Below are 25,593 nucleotides of genomic sequence, written 5' to 3'. Positions count from 1 at the left end.
CGTCATCTGATGTTGACCGGATGGGCGAGGGGGCGTTTATAATTCCGTGGGCAGCGTTATACCAATCATCTAATGTGGGTCAAATGTTGATAATATCAGTTATTATCGAAGACGGTAACGTTACACGCTGAAACTCACCCCAGTCTCCGCGCGCCGTTGGGGCGATCATCGTCGAGTAGAAATTTTATCATTATGGGATATATTATTACCCGGTCCATCTCCAGCTTGTATAATGGTATATACGTCCAAATCATGTTGTTTATCGAGTTATTGGCAATCGATCGCTATGTAGTGTGACGAGCTAGAGTGCCGGAACCTATCCCGAGTGGCCGGAAGCAATACGGACATCTAGCACAACCTCTACTGCGCTTCCTGTTAAGCGGTTGCGCGATCGGCCACCAGATGGCGCTCCTGAACCGCCAGAGAGCTCAGTGGGTCCTGCTGGTGTATCTCAGGCCAGCGGAGGGACATTATGAATCCGATCGCAGATTTTTGAAATATTGATATAAAGACGACGTACAGCGTCCCCCGGCAACTTTAGCATGGCCAGCAAAGACGTCTAAAGACGGCTCCCGGCAGTCAAAGTGTTAACAGCAATATGGTACTCTTAAAGGATAAGTATATTTGCTATGGATATAATGAAACATAAGTGCAACTCCAGGTCCGATACACAAGCCAGGTCGTATGACCCTAAATACGTGAGGTGGGAGATTAAATAAATACACGCCTACTGTCCCCAACAACCCCAATCAACAGGTAAGCCCACTCAGTGAAAACTGTCCCCCCCCCTACATGGCACTCGACATAACTTCAGTCAGGAGGAAACGGAACTTCAGTCAGGAGGAAACGGATCTATTCTATCTACATATGAGATTAGCGGTTGCCAATGTGTGTAGAATTTATCAGCTGATCCTCGAATTGTAAATTTAATTTTTTCCAGTTTTAGGAATGACATCACATCATTCAGCCATAATCTGGATGATGGGGGAGGTTCTGCTATCCAATGCAAGAGTATCCTCCTGCGGGCAATCAGTGAGGCAAAGGACACTACATTGTATTGTTTTTTGGTCAAGATCACATCCTCCTCGGGGATCCCAAAGATAGCAATTTGGGGGCAGGGCACTATAGTAATCTCCAGTACCTCCGAGATGGTATCAAAAAAGAACTTCCAGAATGTTATCAGTTTCGAGCAGGACCAGAACATGTGGGTTAGATCCCCTGGTGACTGTGCACATCTGTTACAGTTGTCTGTCACATTGGGATATATTTTAGCCAATCTGGCATTGCTATAATGGACTCTGTGAAGGACCTTAAACTGAATAAGGCCAAGTCTGGCACAGGAGGAAGAGGTATTAACTCCCTCTAGTGCGTCCCCCCACCATTCATCCGAGAAGGCTACCCCTAGTTCAGTCTCCCACCCCGTCCTAATCCTGTTTATGGCCGTGTCTTTTCTAGGTATGGTATCATAGAGATATGAAACATGGCCCCTATCCATACTAGCCGAGTGTCGAAAACGCTCCACACCTGATGGAGGGGGCAACTGTGGAAACGTAGGGGAATGGGTCCTCACAAAATGCCGAATCTGGAAATATCTAAACCGGTCAGAGTGAGGTAAGTTATATGTGTCACATAGGTCCCCAAATTCTGCAAATACACCATCTATGTATAAGTCACTCAAAGTGATTAGTCCCTCTTTCTTCCATCTAGCGAACCCAGAGTCCAGTGTAGCAGGTAAGAAAAGGTGGTTATTACAGATGGGTGCTGACATAGAGAGCTTAGTCCACCCGCATATCTTTCTCATCTGGGCCCATATCTTTAATGTGGAAACAACAATTGGGTTCTTACTATATTTTGTTGGTGATAGTGGCATTTCACCACAAGCTAAAGCTTGAAGGGAAGATGTTGGGCAAGAACTGGCCTCAAGTTGACCCCAGCTGCTGTCCGGTTCACTCGTCCACAAGACAATTTTGTGAAGATTGGCGGCCCAGTAATAGAACATGAAATTAGGTAGGCCCATTCCTCCCTGACTCCTATCCCTTTGCAGCAAGGATAATTTTATTCTTGGTGTTTTGCCCTCCCAGATAAATGAAGAGATCATCTTATCCAGATCAAGAAAAAATGCTTTGGGGAGAAATAAGGGGAGACTTTGGAATAAGTATAAATATCTGGGTAATACATTCATTTTAATGGAATGTACTCTGCCAGCTAAGGACAGGGGTAAGCCATTCCACCTCTGTAAGTCAGCCTTTACCTTTGTTGTTAATGTGGTAAAGTTTTGTTTTCGAAGAGAGCAAAGAGATTGGGAGATGTTAATGCCCAGGTACTTAAAACCAGTATCCGCTATCTGGAAAGATGGAAGGCGATGGGAAATATTCCGGGCGAGATCATTAATTGGGAAGCATTCACTTTTCTGTACGTTTAATTTGTAGCCAGAAAAGCTTCCAAAAACCTTTAGAAGAGAAAATATTTGGGATACCGGCCATTGGGTCTGATATGTAGAGCAATAGATCGTCTGCATAAAGAGATACTTTATGCTCGCTACCTCCCCTCCTAATGCCAGAGAACAGGGATTCATTCAGCTCTAAGAGCTATGGACAGGGGTTCAATGGCCGCCGCAAAAATCAATGGAGACAGTGGGCACCCTTGGCGTGTCCCACGTGTGAGTGGGAAGGGCTTAGAACTGAAGCCATTAGTTGTGACACATGCCTGGGGGGCGGTGTACAGTAAGCGTATCCACGCCAACATTTCTTCCCCAAATCCAAACTGTTTTAATGTAAAGAACAAATAGTCCCACTCCACTCTATCGAAGGCTTTTTCCGCGTCCAGAGAAACCACTACCTCCGGGACTATTTGAGAGCTTGGTAGTCCAATAATGCTTAACAGTCTACGAATATTTGTAAAGGAATGGCGGTTCTTTATAAAGCCTGTCTGGTCCTCAGATATTACTGTGGGGAGAACAGCCTCTAGTCTACATGCCAACGCTTTAGCTAATATTTTATTGTCCACATTAAGAAGAGACACAGCTCGATAAGAGGAGCAGTTTATGGGGTCTTTATCCTTCTTAAGGCGAGACACTGCAGGTGAATAGTCAAATATAATTTTTTTGTTGATTTTGAGATTTTGTTATATTTTGCTTCCTAAACATGTCTTCTATGAAACTAGTGACAATAAAATGTCAATAACACACATTTAGTTGTTTATTTTACATCATTTTGCCTTATTGCATCCATAAATGTGCACATATTTAATGGGGAAGTGCCTCATTTGCATATATAAACATACATTTCAGAAAACTTGCAATATATTTTTTCTTAGTTTATATGTACATAACAAATTGGGAAAGTTTCATAGTGATATCTATTAAAATATTTTTTTCCTATTAGGGGGTACTACACTGTACTACACTGTTTGTAGCGTGTGTGTAGTTCTGTTCAGTTCAATAACATCATTATTATTATTATTCAGTTATCAGGCATGTGTTTAGGTTGTCTATTACTAATGGTTTGATTAGGTATTGTGTTTGTAAATATCTGTTTAAAAAAAAAAAGTATGGCATTTTACAATACAGAACTTTGAAGGCGTTTTCCCAAAAATGAGTTTTAAGAGTTTTTCCTCATATTCTGAGCCAGAAATCTCCACTTCAGTAGCACTCACATACACCAAACCTTCCAGTTCTATTCATATCTATGTTCTGAAGGTATTTACAGAAGGGTTTGTTGATATCGCATTCATACCCTGATTTATATCACATTTTATTCCTAAAAACATGGCGAAATATGGAATTTTACCATAAAAATGGACTGAATGGAGTATTTTCTGATTTATGGAGTGATAAAAAGAGATATCCAAAATCCCCTCTGTAATAACCTTTGGCTCTAATATGTCAACAAAATGAAACTATAATTTTGAAAATGGCTTTATCCAATGTTCAGATTTCTGTCCTGGAATTATATGCAAATTAGTGCATATTTAAGTAGATCATGCCTCATTTGCATATTTAAACATACAATTTCAGAAAACTTGTAATACATTAAAGTCTTGTCTTAATATAAGTAATCAACTGGGGAAGTTTCATTGTGATATCTATTAGTTAATTTTTTTACCCTATTCACCTGCAGTGTCTCCCCTTAAGGAGTAAAGAGATGGAGGCCTGCGTGAGAGTAGGTGGCAGAGTACCCTTCTGTAATGAGTCATCAAACATCTCTAATAATAAAGGGGCCAATTGATTTGAAAATTTCTTAAAGAATTCTACAGGGTAGCCATCTGGGCCTGGAGATTTTCCGCTCTGCATCTTTTTAATAGCTGCAGCAACCTCACTTAGTTGTAGCGATCGGTCTAAGTCCTGACAATCTTCTGGAGAAATTTTGGGAATAACTTGGCCTGAAAAGAAATCTAGCATTACAGAGGTGTCTTTGGGCGCTTCAGATGTGTAGAGCTGTGAATAGAATGACACAAATGCGTCATTAATTTGTTTAGGATCCGTTGTTAGTGAATCTGAACTATCGCGAATCTGTGGTATTAGTTGTGAGGCTGATCTGCTCTTCAGCCGTTGGGCCAGGAAGAGTTCACTCTTGTTTAAGTTTAATTTATAGCCAGAAAAAACACCAAACTCGTGTAGTATATGAAGGACACGTGGAAGTGTGGCCGCTGGATCCGCGATATACAGCAGGACATCGTCCGCATATAGCGAGATTCTTTGTTCCTGTCCATTTCTAATGATGCCTTGGACATGGTGGTCCATGCGAAAGGCAATAGCTAGTGGCTCGATCGCTAGCGCAAATAGTAGCGGGGAGAGAGGGCAACCCTGTCTTGTACCGCGTTGTAGGGGGAAATATTCCGAAGTTACATCATTTGTTCGAACTGATGCCACTGGAGAGGAGTATAAAAGTTTGACCCAGGACACAAATTTCTCACCGAAACCGAATTTCTGCAAAGTATAGAATAAGTAGTCCCATTCAACCCTGTCAAAGGCCTTCTCTGCGTCTAGCGCAACAACGACCTCTGCAACGGGAGACTCGGTGGAAGAGTAAATTATATTCATAAGGCGCCGCAGGTTGAAAAAAGCCATTCTATCCTTCACAAAACCAGACTGATCTGGATGGATAATACTTGGTATAACGGATTCCAGTCGTCGAGCGAGTACCTTTGCCAAGATCTTTGCTTCATTGTTGAGGAGAGAAATAGGACGATATGAGCCAGTCTTTCGGGTCCTTATCTTTTTTTAAGAGCAGGGATATTGAGGCTTGGTAGAGTCGGAGGAAGTGAGCAGGTTTGAAATGATTCCTCAAACATAGAAGCCATAATGGGACATAACTGGGTGGAATATTTTTTTAGGAATTCCACTGGGAACCCGTCTGGGCCTGGGCTTTTCCCACTCTGCATCATAGTTAAAGCCTGTTGAATTTCATCAGCGCTAATGGGCTCTTCCAAAAGAGTCATTGAATCATTGTCTATGACTGGTATATCCAAATCTGCGAAGAAACTATTCATGAGAGAGGGGTCTTTAGGGGAATCAGAGGTATATAGTGAAGAATAAAATGTTTTGAATTGACCATTTATTTCCAATGGGTCCGTATAGATCTCTCCAGTGGCAGAGTTAATTTGCGTGATCAAGTTCTGAGCGGTGCGGTGTTTTAGCTGTAGTGCCAGTACTTTACTAGGTTTGTCACCAAATTCAAAAAAGGACTGGCGTGATTTGAGTAGAAGCTGCTCAGCATGACTGGTGGAAAGGAGGTTAAATTCCGTCTGTAGAGTCACTCTTTCATTATAAAGTGAAGGTGTCGGAGAGACTGAATATGAATAATCCAATTTAATAATTTAGTCTGAAAGTTCAGCGCATCTGCTTTTGCGCAGTTTATTACGTCGAGCACAGTTAGAAATAATTTCTCCACGGAGGAAAGCTTTAAGAGCTTCCCAAATGATGGACATAGACATGCCAGGGGTAGAATTTACCTCAATAAAAAATTTGATCTTAGTGGACAGGAACGACGAGAATGAGTCCTCAGATAGCAATAGTGGATTAAGTCTCCACGGCCTGAATGATGGACATTTGTCCGGGAATGCTAGCTCTAAGATTATTGCTGCATGGTCTGAAATAACAATGCTATCGTAAGAGCAGGAACGCACTTGAGATAGAAATATGTTGTCGATAAACAAATAATCAATTCGAGAATATGTATGATGAACTGGTGAAAAGAAAGAGTACTGTTTGGTGGTGGGGTGAAGGAAGCGCCAGACATCTGAAATGCCGTATTGCTTCAGGAAGGACACTATGGCTCTAGCAGTCTGAGATTGTGGAGCTGGATTAGATGATCGATCTAATGCTGGGTTAAGAGCACAATTAAAGTCACCTCCCATAATCAGTTGATTAGAGTTCAGGTCGGGGAGTGAAGAGATAAGTTTATTGATGAAATGCGTGTCACCAAAATTGGGAGCATATACGTTGACTAGGACTACCTTTGTGGAATAGAGAGTTCCTGAAACTATAATGAATCTGCCATTAGGGTCAGAGATCACATCAGATGAAGTAAATGGTGTGTTTTTGTTAATCAGAATGGCTGTTCCTCTGGCTTTGCTCTGAATTTGATAATCTAATATATGCATTTATGTCTATATCTCACATTCTAGGAAATACTGCAGAAAACGATAAAAACATTTATACTCTAGACCAGGGGTAGGCAACCCTAGGCATGCGTGCCTGCATAGGCACGCGGGGCATTTTCATAGGCACAGGGGGCAGCATTAATATATATATTTTTTTTTGAAATATTATAGTGAAATATTTTGCACTGTTGTTGCATTTATCTTGTTGAAATCCTCCCACAGGTTCTTTTTACTAGCACATATTTAATTGAGACCCTTTATTTGTTTATTATTTCAATTTAGCTGGAAATACATTGCTACATCATTCAGTAACATTTGCAGAGCCTTATAACAAAAACATTATTACGGTCACCATTGTGACCAGTGGGATTAATCAACAAATTGTATTATTTATTTTTCTATTTCATTGAACATGTTAAAAGCCATTTTTTTATTCAAAATGTGAGTATTACCAAGTCAACTTGTGTTCTTAAAACAATGACAATAAACATAGTTTTATTAGGTTGAAATAATATGGTTGTGTACTTATTTTTCTGTTAACTTATTATGGATTGAAAACTGAAAACCTTAATGCAAGTAACTGCAAAGTAACTGAACTCAATATTTTTAAGTTCTGGTAACTTATTATTATTATTTTTTTACAGTGTAGTCTTGCGATCAATCAAAACTTATTTACACAATATACCTCACATTCACCCTCCATTCACATCCTGGTGTTGTCCTGGTGTTCTCCATTAGGCCTGTAGGTGGAGCTATGACAGCACACGTACAGTACACACACACCGATGGTGTGTGATGTGTCCAAAAACGTATGGGCAAATGTGAGTGAAATGGTCGCACTGTATGCAGCTGTTTGTCTGCATTGCATTCCCCCCCCCCCAGATTTAGGGTTGATACAACCATCATAATAATAACAATAATGATGTAATAATGTAAAAATTATTAAAAATACCTGATTATGAGAAAAAAAATTACGATGCATGGAATATTGTTGAGGCACACTAGTTACAACTATATTTCAAACAGGCACTCCATGTCAAAAAGGTTGCTGACCCCTGCTCTAGACTGTATTTTAGTATGAATGTGTGAATGAAAAAGTAAAACGTTCCTACATCCTGAACGATAGTTCTGTTTCGTATTAGCTCTCGCTCGGCGTCACTCTCTGCACTGTCCTCGCACACGTGCACACGCACTGAATAAAAGACCACAATGTACCTTTAATCCCAATATTTGTCTGACCACACCCCTATCAGCTTACCCATATAAGCAGGGGTGGGGCCACCCACTCGCCTCCTTCTCGCTTTCACCACAAGGAAGAAGTGCCTCGGTAGATCCCCACACTTGACGTGATGTGATGGAAGAAGAAGTAGGAGAAGAGTTGAGAAACAAGGATACGTTGACATCATATCTTTATTTTCTCTCTCACTATTTGAGAAAATACGGCGATATTGTCTTCGTACTGGAGTGTCTGGAAGATGATGATCATTCTAAAAATCCTCCACCGGTTTTCGTATTGGGAGTTCGTGCCGCTACATGCTTTTCCAACTGCAGTCCTTGCTGTGTGCTGGTGCGGTAAAGGCACAGCTGGGCTGTAGGACGCGCCGCTGTTGTGAGAAGCGGTGGGTTCCTGGTTTTGGTGAGTTATGTTTTGCTGGCAGGCTCCACTTGTCTGTTAGTGCTATGGGGGCTAATTGACAATGTTTATGAAAACCGGCCCCAGGCTAGGGTCCTTTGTTCAGCCTCTTAGGCGACAGAAGACCTTGGTCTGAAGCCCATTATAGTTTTAACTAGTGGGCCGCGACCATTAACACTGGTGATCCCTGTGTTTTCTGGACGAGTGGTTATCTCTCTGTCACCGTGTAGCCCCTTCTTTCATATCCAAATGAGAGTATTCCTTCACGAGGAGATATGGGCATAGATGTTCGATAGCGGAAGATCTATGTTCAAGTCAGCTACACAGGCCAGTTTGGGTATTGTGCTGGCTCCGTCGGGTGTTGGTAAAATCACCGTTGTAAAGCTGTGTTGACATCTTGTTTCTCTTTTCTCTTAAAAAGTGAGGAGGGTTTCAGAACGGCGGCCTGTCTGGGTGAGTGTTATATCATTGTGTACAAGTTCAGGTGATAGCTGCTTAGCTTACGTGCTAGTGGTGGCCTACTGTTAGCCAGTCAGCTGTTAGCTGCGGCGCTAGCCTGCTGTAATCACTAGGTGGCCTACTAGGTTAGGCTGGGGAACGTTAGCTTGCTGCTATCGGCCTAGGTCCAGCGCGGGGTGGCTCGCGGTTCCCGACTCTCTCTCCCTCCCTCATGGGGAGAGGCGGGGGGGATTCGAAGCTACTCTCTGGTCGCGCGCACCGTTCGCTCGGCGTCTCGCGGGCGGGGGCGGTAGCGTCCGACGGTTAGGGCGGCCATTAGCTTAATGCTACTCTGTTGAACGTGCTTTGATTATAACATGTTTTACACTCTTGACTACGACGTCATCTTTGACAGGGGATGTTCGTCGACCCTGCCCTGAGCCAGGACGGCAAGGATTGCGTCAACAAAGAGGACCGTAGCGACGGGTTGGAGCGGCGACGCTGCCCAGTTCGAACAACACAGGACGGCTGTGTTTTCTACGGGGCCTTGAGACTGCACTTCGCTGATCTACGCGCCGGGTAGGACAAAGGTTTGGCCAGACCTTATACGCGTCTTCTGGCTTTACCTTCTACATGTTTTGTAAATAACGCTGTTTTCCAAAAACGTGTGTTGCTGCAATACATTTGGGATACGACGCAAGTTGTGTGAACTGTCTTGTCACTGGTAATTAGCTTCTCCGTGCAAATCGGGTTGTTGTTACAGATGTGAAAATGATCTGGTTGTTGTGTGAGAAACATCGTGTGTTTATATGTACCGTGTACTCACAACTAAGGGGTAACTAACCTATGAAGCTATGCTTAGTGACAAATGAGTAAAGAATATTCTTTTCTCAGCCTGTGATGACAATGAACAGTGTGTTCACATATTAACAGGTTTTCCTGTTTTAACTGGCCGTATTAAGGGTAAAGTAGGAGGATTGTGTTTCCCCCCGGTTCCCTGGGGACTTGTTCATCCTCCTATCAGACATGTTGTTGCACTACATTGTGTCTTTGTGTGGTAGGGATGCGATGTAACCCTTAGCTTGATTGCTGAGGTTGTGCCAAGACTGCTGGAGAATCTTTATTTTCCTAGAAGAAAAGATTGTTTGGTCGCTTTCGTGTGTGCTTAGCAAGGCCTGTGGCCGATACTAATCGAGAATTGTGTATTCTCTCATTATGGAAAACGGCGTTCCTCTGTAGAGTGTTTTCGCCATTTTTTTGTAGGTGATGATGGTTGTGTGTGTCATGTGACCTACAACTGGGTTGGACTGGCCACAGAAGCACATGTGTAAGTTTGGACCGGGGCTCTTAGAGAGCCCTCTCTATTCTGCGTTTTTTTTCCTTAGTAAAAATCAGATAGCAGGTTAGCTCATGCGCTGTGTGAAGCTGTCAAACGCTTCATAGAGCCGACTATGACTGTCATATTCTCTTTTTGTCATTACATCGTATCATGGGTGTGGGGTCGTAAAGGGGTGAACTGGTAACCTTTCCTCTCCCCCTTTTTTCTGTTGGTCAGGGGTACACCCCCTGTCCTTCAAGGTTCCTGTCACGTTGCGGTTCGGCACGTTACTGGGTGAGGGGGGGGGGGGGGGGGGGGGAGTTTCCTGGTCCCACGGCCTGGAATATTGGGCGTGTGCACCGCAGAAATTCCCCCGCCATAGAGTACTTCACCGTGCGCGTCTCTGTTGGTAGGATTTCCGTGTGCTGTTCAGGTCCATTTCTCGGGGGGGGTGGTCAGGGCTCCTCCTCACCAAGCGCCTATTCGGGCCTTCTGTGAGTTCGGACTCCTCCTTCCATGTGAGGGAGCCTCCTTCAGAGTACAGAGCCTCCTCCTCAGATTGTCAAGGTGAGTGGACCCTCTAGAAGGTGTCCTATTCTATTGTGTATGTATTCGATTCAATTCGATTATTGAGTGTGTATGGGTTCAGTGCCTCTTCCCCGGAGAGCCCTAAAACCAAATTTTTTTACATGGCTCAAGGTGCAATATATTCTTTTCAATCTGTACAGCTCGCGTGGGAAGTCTCTCTGGGGATTCCCGTCTCCTTCCTATGGGAGGGTGGTGGGATGTAAAAATGTGAATTTTTTTTACCCCCGGCTGTGTAGACTGGGATACATACTGTTGGTGCTTCCTTCTTTTCTATTCAAAAAGTGTTGGAGTTAGGAAGTGTCACACCCCTCTTGTCGTTCCCCTGGGCGCCTTGGGGAGTCAATGACCGGTCTAAATATGTTCATTGATGTGGGTGTGTCCCGACGCACGTATAGTGCTAGCTCGCTGTAAAGAGGCGACTGACTGGCACGCCTTGGTTGCTTGGGGTTAAAACGGCGTTTTTATAAAGCAACTGGGATGGGGGTTTTTCCTCTTCCGACGACCACATCCCACGACCTGGGTTGGTTATCGACGGATTCTCGTTCATGTCTGGGGGATGATGACGGAATGGATCTGAACATATGTAGAGGGGTCTCACGCCCTGGGGGTGGGCCACCAGGCGCGGTTCGCCCGAATGTCTGGGTGGCGCCTTCTTTTCATGTTAAGATCGACACGCATATCTGCCCTTTCTCCTGGAGTAGGCATGTCGGCGTGGTTAGGGCACGGGACTGGTTCTGGTCACGCTGGTCCGGATCAGTTGAACCCGTTGTCCGCCGGGGATGCAGATCTGCTGTTCTGGTACCCTGAGGGACTTGGGCTTTTTTCAGGGGGAAAAATGCCAGGTTGGTCCGGGTGTCACAGGGTTAAGCACTATGGAGACCCTGGTTGGGTACGTTTTTTACTCAGCACTGTCGTAATGGCTTACGGCCATGCCAACCTGTACACGCTCGATCTCGTCAGATCTCGGCCGCTACACAGGTTGGTCCTGGTTAGTACTTGGTTGGGAGACCGCCTGGGAATACCAAGTACGGTGTGCTTAGGGGCGGGTTCTCCATTCTTTTTCGCTCCTCTCTCACGCATGGCGAAGAGGGGCCTGTTGGGGTGGTTTTTGACCTCCTCTAGTGACCCTGTGCTTCCCGTATCGCCAGGCCCGGTCCGAAGTAATGTTTCGTCGACTCGTAGGCCTGGGTTAACCCTTTTTTGAAAACTGAAACACTTGTACTGCGGTATAGCCGGTGTATACCCGCAGGTGTGTTTGAGTTTTTCTTGAGGGGTTATAGGAACAACCACCGCATTGGGTAACACCAAGGTGGTTGATTCCCTGGTGTGTTGGAGCAGTGTCAACTCCCGGGTTCACCGTTTGAGGGTGCCCCTGCACGTTCATGACGTCTGCCAATCGTGTCAGCCTTCTCTGCCTCAACCCCTCTGGGTGGGGGTTTTTAAATGGAGGCTTGGTCATGCAACACCGCCAGCTTACGCTCCTTCTGCCGGGGCGGCTGTGTTCAGCTGTCCCCTCTGGCGCCTTTCTCCGAATACGCTGGCGATGTGGGGGGCGGGGTCACTAAGTGCCCACCTGGTGGGGTCTTGATGCTGGCATCATGGACTCCTCCGGGCCCCCGTTCCAGGGGGTCCAGTCGCTTTGGTGGGTCTGGGTCTTCCTTCGCGCTCCGCTGCTACGGCCTTGCCACGGGGTTGGGTTTGCCCTTGACCCCGTGATTCTGGGGGCAGTAACGAGGTCGTTTCCTCCGTTCGTTCCCGGGTGGCGTGCGGGTTGTGCGTGTGTGTAGTCGTGGGGTCAAGCCACGGTCTGCTCACCCTGTGCGTTGAGTTGCTTGAGTGCCTCTTCGCACGGTCGGGTCCGTCGCCCTCCCATGAAGCCCCCAATAGGGGGGGTGCCCTCCATTAGGGTGGGTCGGGGGGGCTCGGCCCTCCCTGTTCTGATGGTTGTGGGGGGCTTTCAGCGGGGTGTATTTGTCGGCCGATGGCTCTCGCTCGGCCTCCCTTGTGCAGGTTTGAACCAGCGTTTCCGTTAGCCGGTAATTACCGGTATTTGACCGGCAAAATCTGTTGAAGTCTGACATATTTAATCTCTCCGGTCTTAATGTCCGGTGAAAATAATTCCCTCTAAGCACAATTTGATTATTTGAATTGTATTAAAATAGGCTAAAATTAAATAGCCTATGCGATGAACGAAACAATCATTACATTTGTTTCATCGTTGCTTCACCAAGCAGGTATAAATGACACCGCTGTGTCAGCGGGAACTTGCTGCTAGATTTGCGACTGCATGCAGCTGCAGAGCCGCAGAATCCACCATAACCCACCCATCTGTACCGGCAGAGTGCAGTACTCCAATTCAGCCATTGGCAATTCAGCTGTTGGGTGGGGGGCGCTGTTGAGCGGTCCCAAGATGGAGCCTGAATACAGCTGAATCTGCTGCTCTGCAGCGCCATACTCCCGTAAATAAGTTGTTGGGAGGTGGAGAGAGTCATCACGCAACCAACCACGATAATGTTGCCGTCTCTGCCAAATTTCTCAGTTCTTCGCTTGATATAATTAATACAAATGTCCAATATAACGGAATTCGTTAGCTCATAAAAATGTGATTATAACAGACTGCTGTTTATTAATGTCGGGCGACTGCCCACAGACACCCATTTGATTTAAAGTCTGCAGCAGCACGGAGTCTCGGGACTTATTTTATTTGGAATATAATGACTATACGCAAAAGTAGCCTAGTTTTAAGTTAAAATATTATAAATCTTGAGGATGTCATTCTTTATATAGCCTACCTATCAATTGTTTTAAGCTCAATAAACTCTGACCGGAATTTCTCTTATTTGACCGGTAGATTTAAATCTACTGGACCCTGAGACCGGCAACAATTTTTTCTAACGGAAACCCTGGTTCGAACGTCCGTTCGAAAAACCCTGACGAATTTCGAATCCCAAAAACAGACTTCGGGGACAGCCTTAGTAGTAGGACATTTATTAAAAAGAAAATGACCGAAAAGGTGTAGGCTGAAGCCGAGGCTTATAATTGCCTAACGTTTTAACATTACATTATTAACAAAAAAACAAACCTAATTCAGTACATAATTTAGCAAAAACAAAAAGGTTACACAAGTTTCATAGTCTTATATACAAAACACACATTTATTTATATATATTTTTTTGTTATGATTCTAGTACAGTTATGTTATAATAAAATATAATTAGGATAATAATAAGGTTTTATTTTTATGCATCACCTTATATTTGAATAATTTCTTAAATAAAAATAAACACTAACCCATGTATATCGAACTACACATTTTTTATTTGTTGTCAGTTATACCATCGTTTTACCCCTTTAACAGATATACATCGACTTTTTATATTTGTCCTTGCCTTTGTGATATTGAAGACACAAGTTCCCCTGAGTTTATACCGGCTCTCTCTAGTTTGGAACAACTCCTGAATGCAGCTTGGAAGTGAGTGGTTATGTGCTTTATACATTAGTATTGCACTGCTAAGATCAACAAGATCTTCCAATTTTAAAAGGTAGTCTGCATAAAGACGTGAAGAGACCATCGGACCACTGCTCTGCCAACCTGGAGTATACTGTATATCCATCAAGTTAGAGACTATCGGACCACTGCTCTGCCAACCTGGAGGTCTGTATATCCATCAAGTAAGAGACTATCGGACCACTGCTCGGCCAACCTGGAGTATACTGTATATCCATCAAGTGTCGTCCATCCTTCATCCCGAGAGAATAACTTCCCACGGAGTCAAGATAAAAACGATGGTCCGTGAACTCAGAACACGCTCCAAGCTGCACTCGATTGCACAGACTGGGGCGTGTGTTTTGTGAGAGCTAAGGCTGAGACGATATGCCATTTGGAAGAATAGATTAATCGGGACAATATTATTGATAAATATCGATGTTCTACTTTTTTCTTACAAAAGAAAGAAACTATTATTTAACGTTAGTTTGTGTGTGTGTGTGTGTCACGTGCACTCACTGTAGTTTTTGCGATGCTGTAGTTGGCCCACGACACACAAACTAACGTTAAATATTTTTTTTTCTTTTTTAAGAAAAGTATTTTAAACTTTATTCATTTTTATTTTACACATGCAAAAAAAAATACATAAGTGACGCCACTTATCGATTTCACGCAGTTATGGATAAATGGATAAGTGGCCTCAGCCTTAGTGAGCACAGACAACATCCATGATTACACTGAAACAGTGCTAAACTTTGTTGGTACTCTGGTAGAAGAAATAGTCCCCTCCACCACAATCAGAGTTTTCCCAAAGCAAAAGCCTTGGGCAGACAAATCGGTTCCCGAAGCTCTGAATGTGCCTCAGCCTACAACGCCGGGCTCGTGACGGGCAACATGGAAGAGCACAAGGCGGCGCGCTACAACCTACGGAGAACAGTGATAGAGGCAAAGGGGCGGTACAGGGATAAGGTGGAGATTCAGTTTGAACAGGCTGATTCCAGAGGTATGTGGCAGGGCCTCAGAACGATGACGGACTATAAAGGCACCGCCCCCCATGCTGAACACTGATGCCTCCTTGGCAAATGAGCTCAATACTTTCTATGCACGCTTTGAAGTTGTAAATTCCAACAACAGCCTACAGGCCACTACAATAGAAAGTAGAGCCACTGCCGATGGAGACTCAAGTGTTCAGGTTAACAGAGCATGAGGTGAGGAGGACGTTTAAGAAAGTGAATACCAGGAAAGCAGCAGGACTGGATGGCATCCCCGGACACAACCTAAAAGTCTGTGCCCCGGTATTCACAAACATATTCAACCTGTCCTTAGAACAGTCGCTCATCCCCACCTGTTTGAAAAAGTCCACGATTGTCCCTGGCCTGTACCCAAAAAACCCATGCCCACTTGCCTCAATGACTATCGCCCTGTAGCTCTCACTTCCATAGCCATGAAGTGCACATCTGTTCCTCCCTCCCCAACACCTTGGACCCCCTGCAATTTGCATATCGCCCCAACAGGTCCACGGAGGGCGCCATAGCCCATGTGCTGCACACAGCAGCATCACACCTGGACAAGAGGCAGGGGAACTATGTGATAATGCTATTCACTGACTACAGCTCAGCATTCAACACCATAGTCCCCCCCAAGCTCGTCGTCAAGCACAGAGACCTGGGCTTGGACTATGACCTCTGCCAGTGAGTCTTGGACTTCCTGACAGGAAGACCCCAAGTGGTGAGAGCAGGTAAATGCACCTCTTCATCCATCACTCTCAACACAGGTGCCCCCCAGGGCTGTGTTCTGAGCCCCCTCCTCTCACTTTACACACATGACTGTGGGACAAAGCACAACAGCAACAATCATCAAGTTTGCTGACGACACAACCTGATCTCTGCAAACAACGAGAGGGCCGACCTGGGAGACGTGGACAAACTGGCGCTGTGGTGCCAGGAGAACAGCATCTCCCTGAACGTCAGCAAAACCAAGAACCGAGTGTGGACTTTAGGAGGTCTGGGGCAAGGAACTACGTACAGCCCCCTCAGCATCTATGGGGCACCAGTCGAGAGAGTGAACAACTTCAAGTACCTCAGAGTCCACATATCCGACCACACACACACTAGACAGTGTAGTGAAGAAGGCACAGCAGCGCATCTACTTCCTTCGGCACCTAAGGAAGTTCAAAGTGAGTCAGAAGATCCTTAAAAACGTCTACTAGGGGCGACAGTGGCTCAGGAGGTAGAGCAGTAGTCTGGTAATCCAGAGATTCCCAGTTCGATTCCCGCTCCTCCCGGGCAGCGTGTCAAAGTGTCCTTGAGCAAGACACTTAACCCCTAATTGCTCCCGATGTGCAGGTTGGCACCTTACATGGTTGCCTCAGCCATCGGTGTATGAATGTGTGAGTGAATGGGTAAATGTGAGGAACAAATTGTAAAGCGCTTTGGATCTAAATGCAGGCAGCCATTTACCATTCTACTAATGCACAATAGAGAGCATCCTGACTGGTAACATCACCTCCTGGTTTGGGAATAGCACCGCACACGACCGCAGCTGACTGCAGAGAGTAGAGTGGCTCCATCAAACGAACGCAGAATTGGAGGTGGGCTTCCCACTCTCCAGGACATTTACACCAGGCGTTGCAGGGCCAAGGCTAAGATAATAGTCAAAGACTCTAGCCACCCAAACAACTGCCTCTTTGCACTGCTGTGGTCAGGAAAGCGATACCGGAGTCTCATGGCCAGTACAGAGAGACTCAAAGTAGCTTCTATCCCCAGGGCACAGGAGTTCAACACTTGTAATCCCTATTGATTGATTGATTGACAATTTTAATTAACAGATTGCAGAATGGGTACAGTACAGCTCAATACACACAATTGTTAAGGGGATGCAGACCAGAGAAAGACTTTCGTCTTGTTTACATCAGGGTCCCCCATTTTCAATTCATAAAGAGTTGAAATGAATGAATCCAAATCTGAACTCCTGGGCCCAGGCCATCAGGATGCTCAATGGCTCTATACAACACTAACCCATCCATCTACATTCATTGCACTCACTTTAAACATTCACTTAGACACTTTAAACACTACACCATTATTTGATCTATTTATTACTAAAAGATTTGCACTACATCTACCCAGGGCTGGACTGGGACCAAAAATCGGCCCTGGCATTTTTGGCCCAGACCGGCCCACCATAGTCGGTCGGACACCACCCGACAGTACACCATCCTTGCAGTCCCCTTAAATATGCGTACCTACTGTACTATTCCCCCAAACCAATACAAAGCTGGGTAGTATTAAGTGCCATGGACAAGTGGACCAGTGCAAGTGGACCAGTGTACTCACTCGCTCTTGGCTGAATCTTGTTTTGGGTGGTGATGTAAAACACCTGCATCATAGCAGGCTCAGGATGGGCAAAGTAGTCTATAACCTGTTCCTCCCTGTCTCTCTCCTCCACAACCTGGCTTGACTAGATATAAGGAGAGAGAGATGATTACAATTAACTGGAACATTCAGTTCCAGAATTGTTGGAATTCCCTGACAAAGATGTGCAAAAAGCTGTACAATTTAAACAATACCATACTGGTAATGAGCAAATAGTTGTTTATTCAATGAATGCATGGAGCTGTTCCATCTTATTTCATATGATACCAACTACTCAGTTCATACAGATTTTAAGTATTCAAATATCAATGATGAATATTGCATAAGGTTTACACAGTTAATAGATCACCTTCTTGTTTTATATTCATGTTCAGAGAGGAGTAATAGTTAGATCTTTGTATGTGATTTATATGGCAATTAAATCAATGGTGTGCTTGTTTGTTTGGAGAGTTTGACCTACAGTTAATGTGCCTACCACGTGAAGGTGCATGATCAATGGACAGCACAAAAACAATTTGTGTAGGTGGAGACTAGAGCTACCACAGTAATAAGTTATAAGAGTAAGTAATCCATACCATATATATCCTAATAGTTACCTTATTACCATACTTGGCTGAAAATAAACTTTGCTGCCTGTTGTGAATGTGTTTTTCCCGGTAAGCTAATACATAAGTAGGCATACATTTTTGCAGTTGAGCAAAAAGTAGCAGCCGAGTAGGCTATATGTGCTGTGTTTTTATGTCTTCCATCGAGGACCACCTTGGAAATAAGTGTTTTAATGAATGCTTTTAGGTGATATCCTCAGGAATACAAATTGGTCAAGATAATTTGTTTTTATGATGAGTTTTTAATTTCCAAATACAAATCAAATTAAAAAAAGCAGTTTTTGCAGTTGAGCTACAGGTGTTGTATATTATACAGCCTTTTCATGCATCTTTATCAAGGGAACCCTTATCCTAATGATTTTTTAAATAATATTATGATGATACGATATGGACCTAGTAGTTGGGTCATCTCTGGCACTTCGTTTCTCAATGGATTTGTCATCTAGGAGGGTTAACACTTTGACTGCCATGAAACGTGTTTTGACGTCATTGCTGGCCATGCTCAAGTTGCCGGGGGACGCTGTACAGCGTCCTTATATCAATATTTCAAAAATCTGCGATCGGATTCATATGTCCCCTCCGCTGGCCTGAGATCCACCAGCAGGACCCACTGAGCTCTCTGGCGGTTCAGGAGCGCCATCTGGTGGCCGATCGGCGCAATCGCTTTAACAGGAAGTGGCATAGAGGTTGTGCTACGTCCGTAGTACTTCCGGGTGCTCGCTATAGGTCCCGCGACTCTGGCTCGTCACGCTACACAGTGATCGATTGCCAATAACTCGATAAACAACATGATTTGGACGTATATACCATTATACAAGCTGGAGATGGACCGGGTAAATTTACATCCCATAATGATAAGATTTCAACTCTACGATGATCGCCCAACGGCGCGCGGAGACTGGGGTGAGTTTGAGCGTGTAACGTTACCGTCTTCGATACTAACTGCTATTATCAACATTTGACCCACATTAGATGATTGGTATAACGCTGCCCACGGAATTATAAACGGCCCCTAGCCCATCCGGTCAACATCAGATGACGTGTAGTAACTTCTAGAAGTACGTCTAGTTGTAATTTTTTATATCGCGCTGATTGCCATAAAACTGTATTGCATCATCAATATAATGTATTTGGGGCTATATATCACGTTCTGGAGAAAGCTGCAGAAAGAGATGAAAACACTTATACATTAGACCATACTTTACTATGAATATGTGAATGAAAAAGTTTAACGTTGCTACACAATGAACAATACATATAGGACTTTGAATGGGCCCTAATAATGGCAATGTAACAATAGAATTTAAAAAGTTATAGCCCTGCAAAGAAGGGGACTTTCTCCATAGACAAATAGCGCTGGCAATCTATGGTATATCATGAATTTAACCTTAGGCAACCAAAGTGTTAATAAACTAATTTAGCTGGGGTCTATTTTTTAAAAAGGCGGGGGAAATTTGTGAGAGACCAAAATCCAAAATGGCTGCCGTGGAAATTAACTTTAATGGTTTGACCTACAATGATCCACAATACATGGTACCAGCCCCCTCTCGGTCATGTACCAGCCCCCTCAGTCATGTACCAGCCAGCCCCCTCTCAGTCATGTACCAGCCCCCTCTCAGTCATGTACCAGCCAGCCCCCTCTCAGTCATGTACCAGCCAGCCCCCTCTCAGTCCTGTATACCAGCCCCCTCTCAGTCATGTACCAGTCCCCTCTCAGTCCTGTATACCAGCCCCCTCTCAGTCCTGTATACCAGCCCCCTCTCAGTCATGTACCAGCCCCATCTCAGTCATGTACCAGCCAGCCCCCTCAGTCATGTACCAGCCCCCTCTCAGTCATGTACCAGCCAGCCCCCTCTCAGTCATGTACCAGCCTCCCGTCATGTATACCAGCCCCCTCTCAGTCATGTATACCAGCCCCCTCTCAGTCATGTACCACAGCCCCATCTCAGTCATGTACCAGCCCCATCTCAGTCATGTACCAGCCCCCATCTCAGTCATGTACCAGCCCCCCTCTCAGTCATGTACCAGCCTCCCGTCATGTATACCAGCCCCCTCTCAGTCATGTATACCAGCCCCCTCTCAGTCATGTACCAGCCCCCCTCTCAGTCATGTACCTGCACGACTGGCAGGGGGGTGCTTAGTAAGAGATGCGATTGGGCCAGCCCAGTGTCAATCAGTACCAATGGGCCGCTTTATTTATTCTTTTAACTTTCTACTGTATGAAATACAATCTCAGGGGGCATTTCACTGTAATCTACATTATATGTGACGAATAAAACAAAACTTGAACTACTTTCCAACACTGGCCGTCATTCCCTCCGTTGTGAAAAGTTAGGTTTGATAAATTTTCAGTAAAGCTCCTTCAGTCTTCCCCTGTGGTATTTCTAGTCTTCCCCTGTGGTATTTCTATTGTACTAAGAAGCAATGACCATTTCTGGGCCTCGATAGCCTTTGGCGTGATTTATATCCCTGATTTATATCCCTGTGTTTTGTCCTAAAGTTGTTAATAATAATAATAAATAGGGGTGCACGATATTGATTTTTTGAACTTGATACCAATAACTTTCTGCTCCTCAAGGTCGATACCGATAATATATATATTTATTGCATTATATATATATTTTCTTTTATGCAATTCCTGTAGTTTTGACCCAACCAGATTTATCATGACATGAGCGTTACTACTATGAACAAAACAAAGCCAAGAGAACAGTTGACTCTTCAAATAAAGTGACTATATTTATTTTTCCAATCTATCATCAATTATCAAATAGGATCGATGCAACGTAAAAAGATCAATACATATTGCGATACTTATTTTGAAAATCCCCCGGTGAGCATATCCGCCGGGCCGCAACAACAACATTAGCTCAGCTCAGCGTGTGTAGACGTTAGACAGCATTGCTTCAGAGTCCGCCTAGTTTGCGACCCAAAATAAGTGCCCATTGTTTTTTCCCCCATAAGGGGTCAAATGCATCTAACATGCTTTCCATCCTCGCCATTCCTTTATGCCCACGTTGCGTTAAATACCGAAATTAACGTTGCGTTAGCGTAAGCTAACTAAGCTAAGCTGATAGAACAGCAGAGGTCCACTAGGGACTGGGAAGGAGGGGGGTTACTGCATTCTCGAGATAGCCCCACTACCAGGATCTGGCCGGTACTGCACCTTCTGACTCCCAATATGCCTTTTCCAGCCAAAATACAGCGCTGTGACAGTGAATAGAATATTAATAACGAGAAAAGAAAAGAAAAACGAACCAAAAACAGTGAACAGGAGGTCTATTTGTATTAAAAACAATATTGTTTTTCATTTAAATGTCTGGAAGAGCTCAAAAATAAAAATGTCAAATGATATTTCCATTGCCTTTTTTTGTTGATTTAAATGTTACTGATTGTGTTAATTGGGCATATAATCTCATATCGATCGCAGGCACCTGAATCGAATCGTATCGTGGCAGACTTTGTGATATCGGAAAATATCGTATCGTTGTCCAAAGAATCGATATCGTATCGTATCGTGATGAAACTGGTAATTCCCACCCCCAATAGGAGAGGAGACTGTTGTGGTCTTGGTCCATGAAACAACTATTACTTGGCATTTATAGGACAGCACGCCTAAAAAAGAATTAAATAAACCAAACAAATCATCTCTGTCAAAAGTCTTAAATTTTGCAAACGCCTCGTCAAACTGCAAGTGTGTTGGTAAAAGACTACACGCCGCCGGTTCCTATGCAGCTGGCTTTGGATTAGCTTAGCCTTTAGCTGCTCGCGCGTCGTCGGATTTTAATACACCATCGTAGCGGTGGTGATGTTCAGGTGACTTATGTTGGATGTGTTATAGCTTGTTGCCCCTTTCCCTCCTCGTGGAACTTCTGCATTTGTTACAAATAGCACGCAAACTGTTCCTCTGAAACTTTGAAAAAGTCCGACGACGACATCTTTGTTTACCATCTGTGCTGCTTCTGAAACTTACGTGACTACGTCACAGCCAGCATGAGAAAGGGAGCGCTAAATTTGTGAAAAACTCCCTCTTCCTAAACCACACGCTATCAGTCGTACCACAGTACTAGCAAAACGGGAGGAGCCTACAGAGAAAACAAACACCCTTCATCCCAATCCACCCACACCGGATTTCTTTTAACAAAAAAAATTATATATTATCGGATCAATAATGTTATCGGGTTTATCGGGATGAGGTCATAATTGCCGATATCGGCCCGATAATTACCGTGCATCCCTAATAATAAACGTAGTTAATGAACAAATGGCATCAAAATTCAGTGCAGGTGACGCATTGCCGGTGTGATGTATAGTATATAGGTCACCATCAGATGAGAACATCCTGGCTATGGTAATCCCATTATAAATTATAGACAGAGTTAAACCTTTCTCTACCACACTACCAAAGGGTTAACCCTTTCACTGTGACAATACAGAAGGTTAACCCTTTTACTGCTATACGACAAAGGGTTAACCCTTTCACCAGCCAGTAGTGTGGTAGTGAAAGGGTTAAGGGTTTCCACAGAAATCACATGAGACATTGGCTCAAAATGGCTTCCACCTAAAATGTCAACATCACAAATATGTTCCTTCTTCTCCCCCAACATCTGAACTAAGTTACCTAAGCTGTGGCCATTCTTTGTGTAGAAGCAGGTGTTGTTGATGAGGTTGACGCAGCAGCCAATCACGTCACCGGTTGTAAACGTGGGCCCGTAGGGCTGCCCGGTGCCGGAGGAGCAGAAGGAGTGGCCGTCGTCTCCATGGTAACCATACGAGTGCTTGTCCCAACCTGAGAAAGAGGTTCGGCGGTTATAAAAAATTATACAACCATATAGTGTCGTCTGTAAGTAGTGAGATTGTTGTCGTTTTTGGCTCTGCTGCACATTGGATTTGAAATGGAACAAGGATTGAGGTTTAAGTGCATAGACTTAATTTCAGTGACATTTTCCACAGTAGAATTGGGATATGAAAAAAAGTCACTGGCATGGCGCCCATCTACTTTTGCTTATAGTAACAAGGGGGATTATTTACATTTTCTTTGAACCGTCAGGGACTGACAAAATAAAACTCAACTACACAAGTCAACTACATATCCCATACTGAGTGTTTGAATGTTCTAAGATAAGATGCTCCTTTATTAAGCCCCTGGGAGAAATTCCGGGTCATATCAGCATATGGGGATGGGGAGGGGAGGTACAGGCAGGGTAATATAAATTAAAATAGAAAATATGAGAATAAAAAATAAAAAGGTGAGTGTCTGGTCAGCCGGACAGCTGACAATGAGAATATCAACAATAACATATATGCACAGCTCCTGGTCCATACAGATTATATCCTAAGTCCACCCCATGTGCAAATATATATATATATATATATATATAAGATAAGATAAGATAAGATATTCCTTTATTGATCCCCTTGGGAGAAATTCAGGCATCATAGCAGCATGGGGGAGGGGAGGTACAGGTAGTAGAAGCATACAGGTACAGGTATGAATTATAGTACAGTGGAGATATAGCAAACTAGGTCTACCCTGTGCAATACTCCATACTACTAAGTATTAAATTATACTTGGTATAAATAAACAGATTAAGATTATCAATAAATATAAAATATGCGTATATGTTATGTACCAGGAGCCTGATCACTCCTGTGTCACTGTGCAGGCAGGCCTGATCACTCCTGTGTCACGGGGCATGCAGGTGAGGGCTGCCAATTAGCCAATTAGTGCCGATTGGTTACCTGCTGGGAGCTTTAAAGCCAGCACACATAACACACATGCAGTGTCTGTGCTTAGAGAAAAGAGCTGTCAGGTTCTTCCAGTCCTTGTCCGTTGGGTTTACATTAGTACTTTAGTTTACATTTACATTAATGGTTCCTTGATATAGTAGCACTTTGAGTTAGAGCACAGGGTTTTGGTGTTGGTTGCACATAGGTTGCGTGCCCATGAGCCAGGGTCGTAACAGTTGGGCGCTCGTCCGGGATCTTTTACCCCTAGAAATTTGTTTGGTGTTTTTTTTTTGTGTTACACAGGGTGTCATGGTATTATGGTTTGGGTGGTGTTCGTTACATATGGTGTAACGTGGGGGCTGAGCCATTTCATCAAACAGGTGAGTATGCCGTATTTGTTTGTAATTTGATGTGACTACTTATGCTGTTAAAATATATAGTTTAGTGGGCACCATAGGGACATTATTTTCTGGTTGTTGGTTAGCGTCCTGTGCACCACATACTCCTGGGGCAGTCAGGGAAGGGATTAGCACCATCTGCTTGTCTGGTACCGTATCATGTACTGGACGGGTGGATGGTCAAGTATGATCTTTGACTGGTAGCAGGTGTGGTTGAAGATGGTTAGGTCTACAGGGCATTAGTTTAAGGGTAGGTAGAATAGGGCGGCCAGAAAACACAGGTAGTGTGGTAGGGCTTGATTTAGTGTTTCTTAGGGTAGACATGTGGTGGGCCGGTTTTGACTGCAGTTTAGACGTAGAAGCATATATGTAGTCATATCAGGTTAGAAGGCGCACCCGTTTGGGATCGTTTGTTGGATTTATTTTGTTTGTTTGAGTGTTTGGTGAGCATACCTGGTAGCACCTAACACCCTGCGTGTATGACACGTCTATTTAGGGTGGGTGTTTTTTTTTTTTTTTTGCAACCTAGAAAGGTGCGCTCCGTAGAGCTCACATTTACACCGCGTTCCCTTCTGGTTGTTATTATTGGCATTTAGCATTCTTCAGTGGTTCTTCAGTGGTTCTTCATGGTTTCAGTGGTTCTTCGTGGTTCTTCAGTGGTTCGTTGGGGGGGGGGGGTCTTCGTGGTTCGTTAGTGGTTCTTTGTGACTGAGGTAGGGTGTGTAGCTTGGGGTGGCTGGTTCAGTGACAATGGCTTCCATCAGGGACTTTGTTGATCGCCCGTCTCATGACTTGTTAGAGAAGTTTTCCAAAGAACAACTGCTAGAACTTGCTGTACACTACAGGGTGGAGCTTTCTGCAGGGGAGAAACGTTTGAAGCCGTCTGCCTTGAGTGCGTTAAGGGTGTTACTCGTTAGGGAGCAGGTGCTTGAGGAGAGGGTGGAGGAGCCTCCTTCGTCTGGCGCGTCTCCGCTATTACCTGGTGTAGAGGGTGAGTGGAGGATAAGGGAGTTGGAGTTTAAGGAAAGGCAGCTAGAGCGAGAGGAGAGAGGAGCGTGAGCTTAAGGAGAGGCGTGAGGAGCGTGAGTTTAAGGAGAAACAAATGTTGTTGGAGCACGAGCGTGCACAGAAGGAGCTTGAATATAAGCATGCTGCCTTGCAGGCGGGTGCTCTGCATCCAGAGTCACGTTCCGGTTTTGATGTAGGCAGGAATATTAGGATGGTACCTCCATTTTTTGAGAAAGACGTGGAAAGATATTTTCCCCTTTTTGAACGGGTGGCAACCACATTGAAGTGGCCTGATACCGCCTGGACACTGCTGCTGCAATGTGTTTTAGTTGGTAGGGCACAGGAAGCCTACACTGCTCTGTCCCTTGAACAAAGCGCTGATTATGAGCTGGTTAAAGCTTCCATTTTGAG

The 25,593-nt window shown here is 44.3% G+C and overlaps 1 protein-coding gene across 3 annotated transcripts in view; it reads right to left on the bottom strand.

Annotated features, from left to right (window-relative positions):
- ranbp9 (RAN binding protein 9) overlaps positions 1–25,593 on the bottom strand; it is a 128,493-nt gene that overhangs the window by 63,757 nt on the left and 39,143 nt on the right. For all 3 annotated transcript variants that reach the window (XR_014620441.1, XR_014620442.1, XM_084328032.1), the window contains exon 4: positions 22,668–22,835. Coding sequence is in view for 1 of the 3 variants with exons in the window: in XM_084328032.1 (XP_084184158.1) it covers positions 22,668–22,835 (168 nt within the window). In the remaining 2 variants the exon portion in view is untranslated. The remainder of the gene's footprint in view (positions 1–22,667; positions 22,836–25,593) is intronic.

The sequence above is a fragment of the Notolepis coatsorum genome, assembly GCF_963971535.1.
Source record: "Notolepis coatsorum genome assembly, chromosome: 13".
NCBI classification, from domain to species: Eukaryota; Metazoa; Chordata; class Actinopteri; order Aulopiformes; family Paralepididae; genus Notolepis; species Notolepis coatsorum.
Note: the sequence above shows the minus strand (reverse complement) of the source record. Positions and strands in the feature narration are given on the sequence as shown.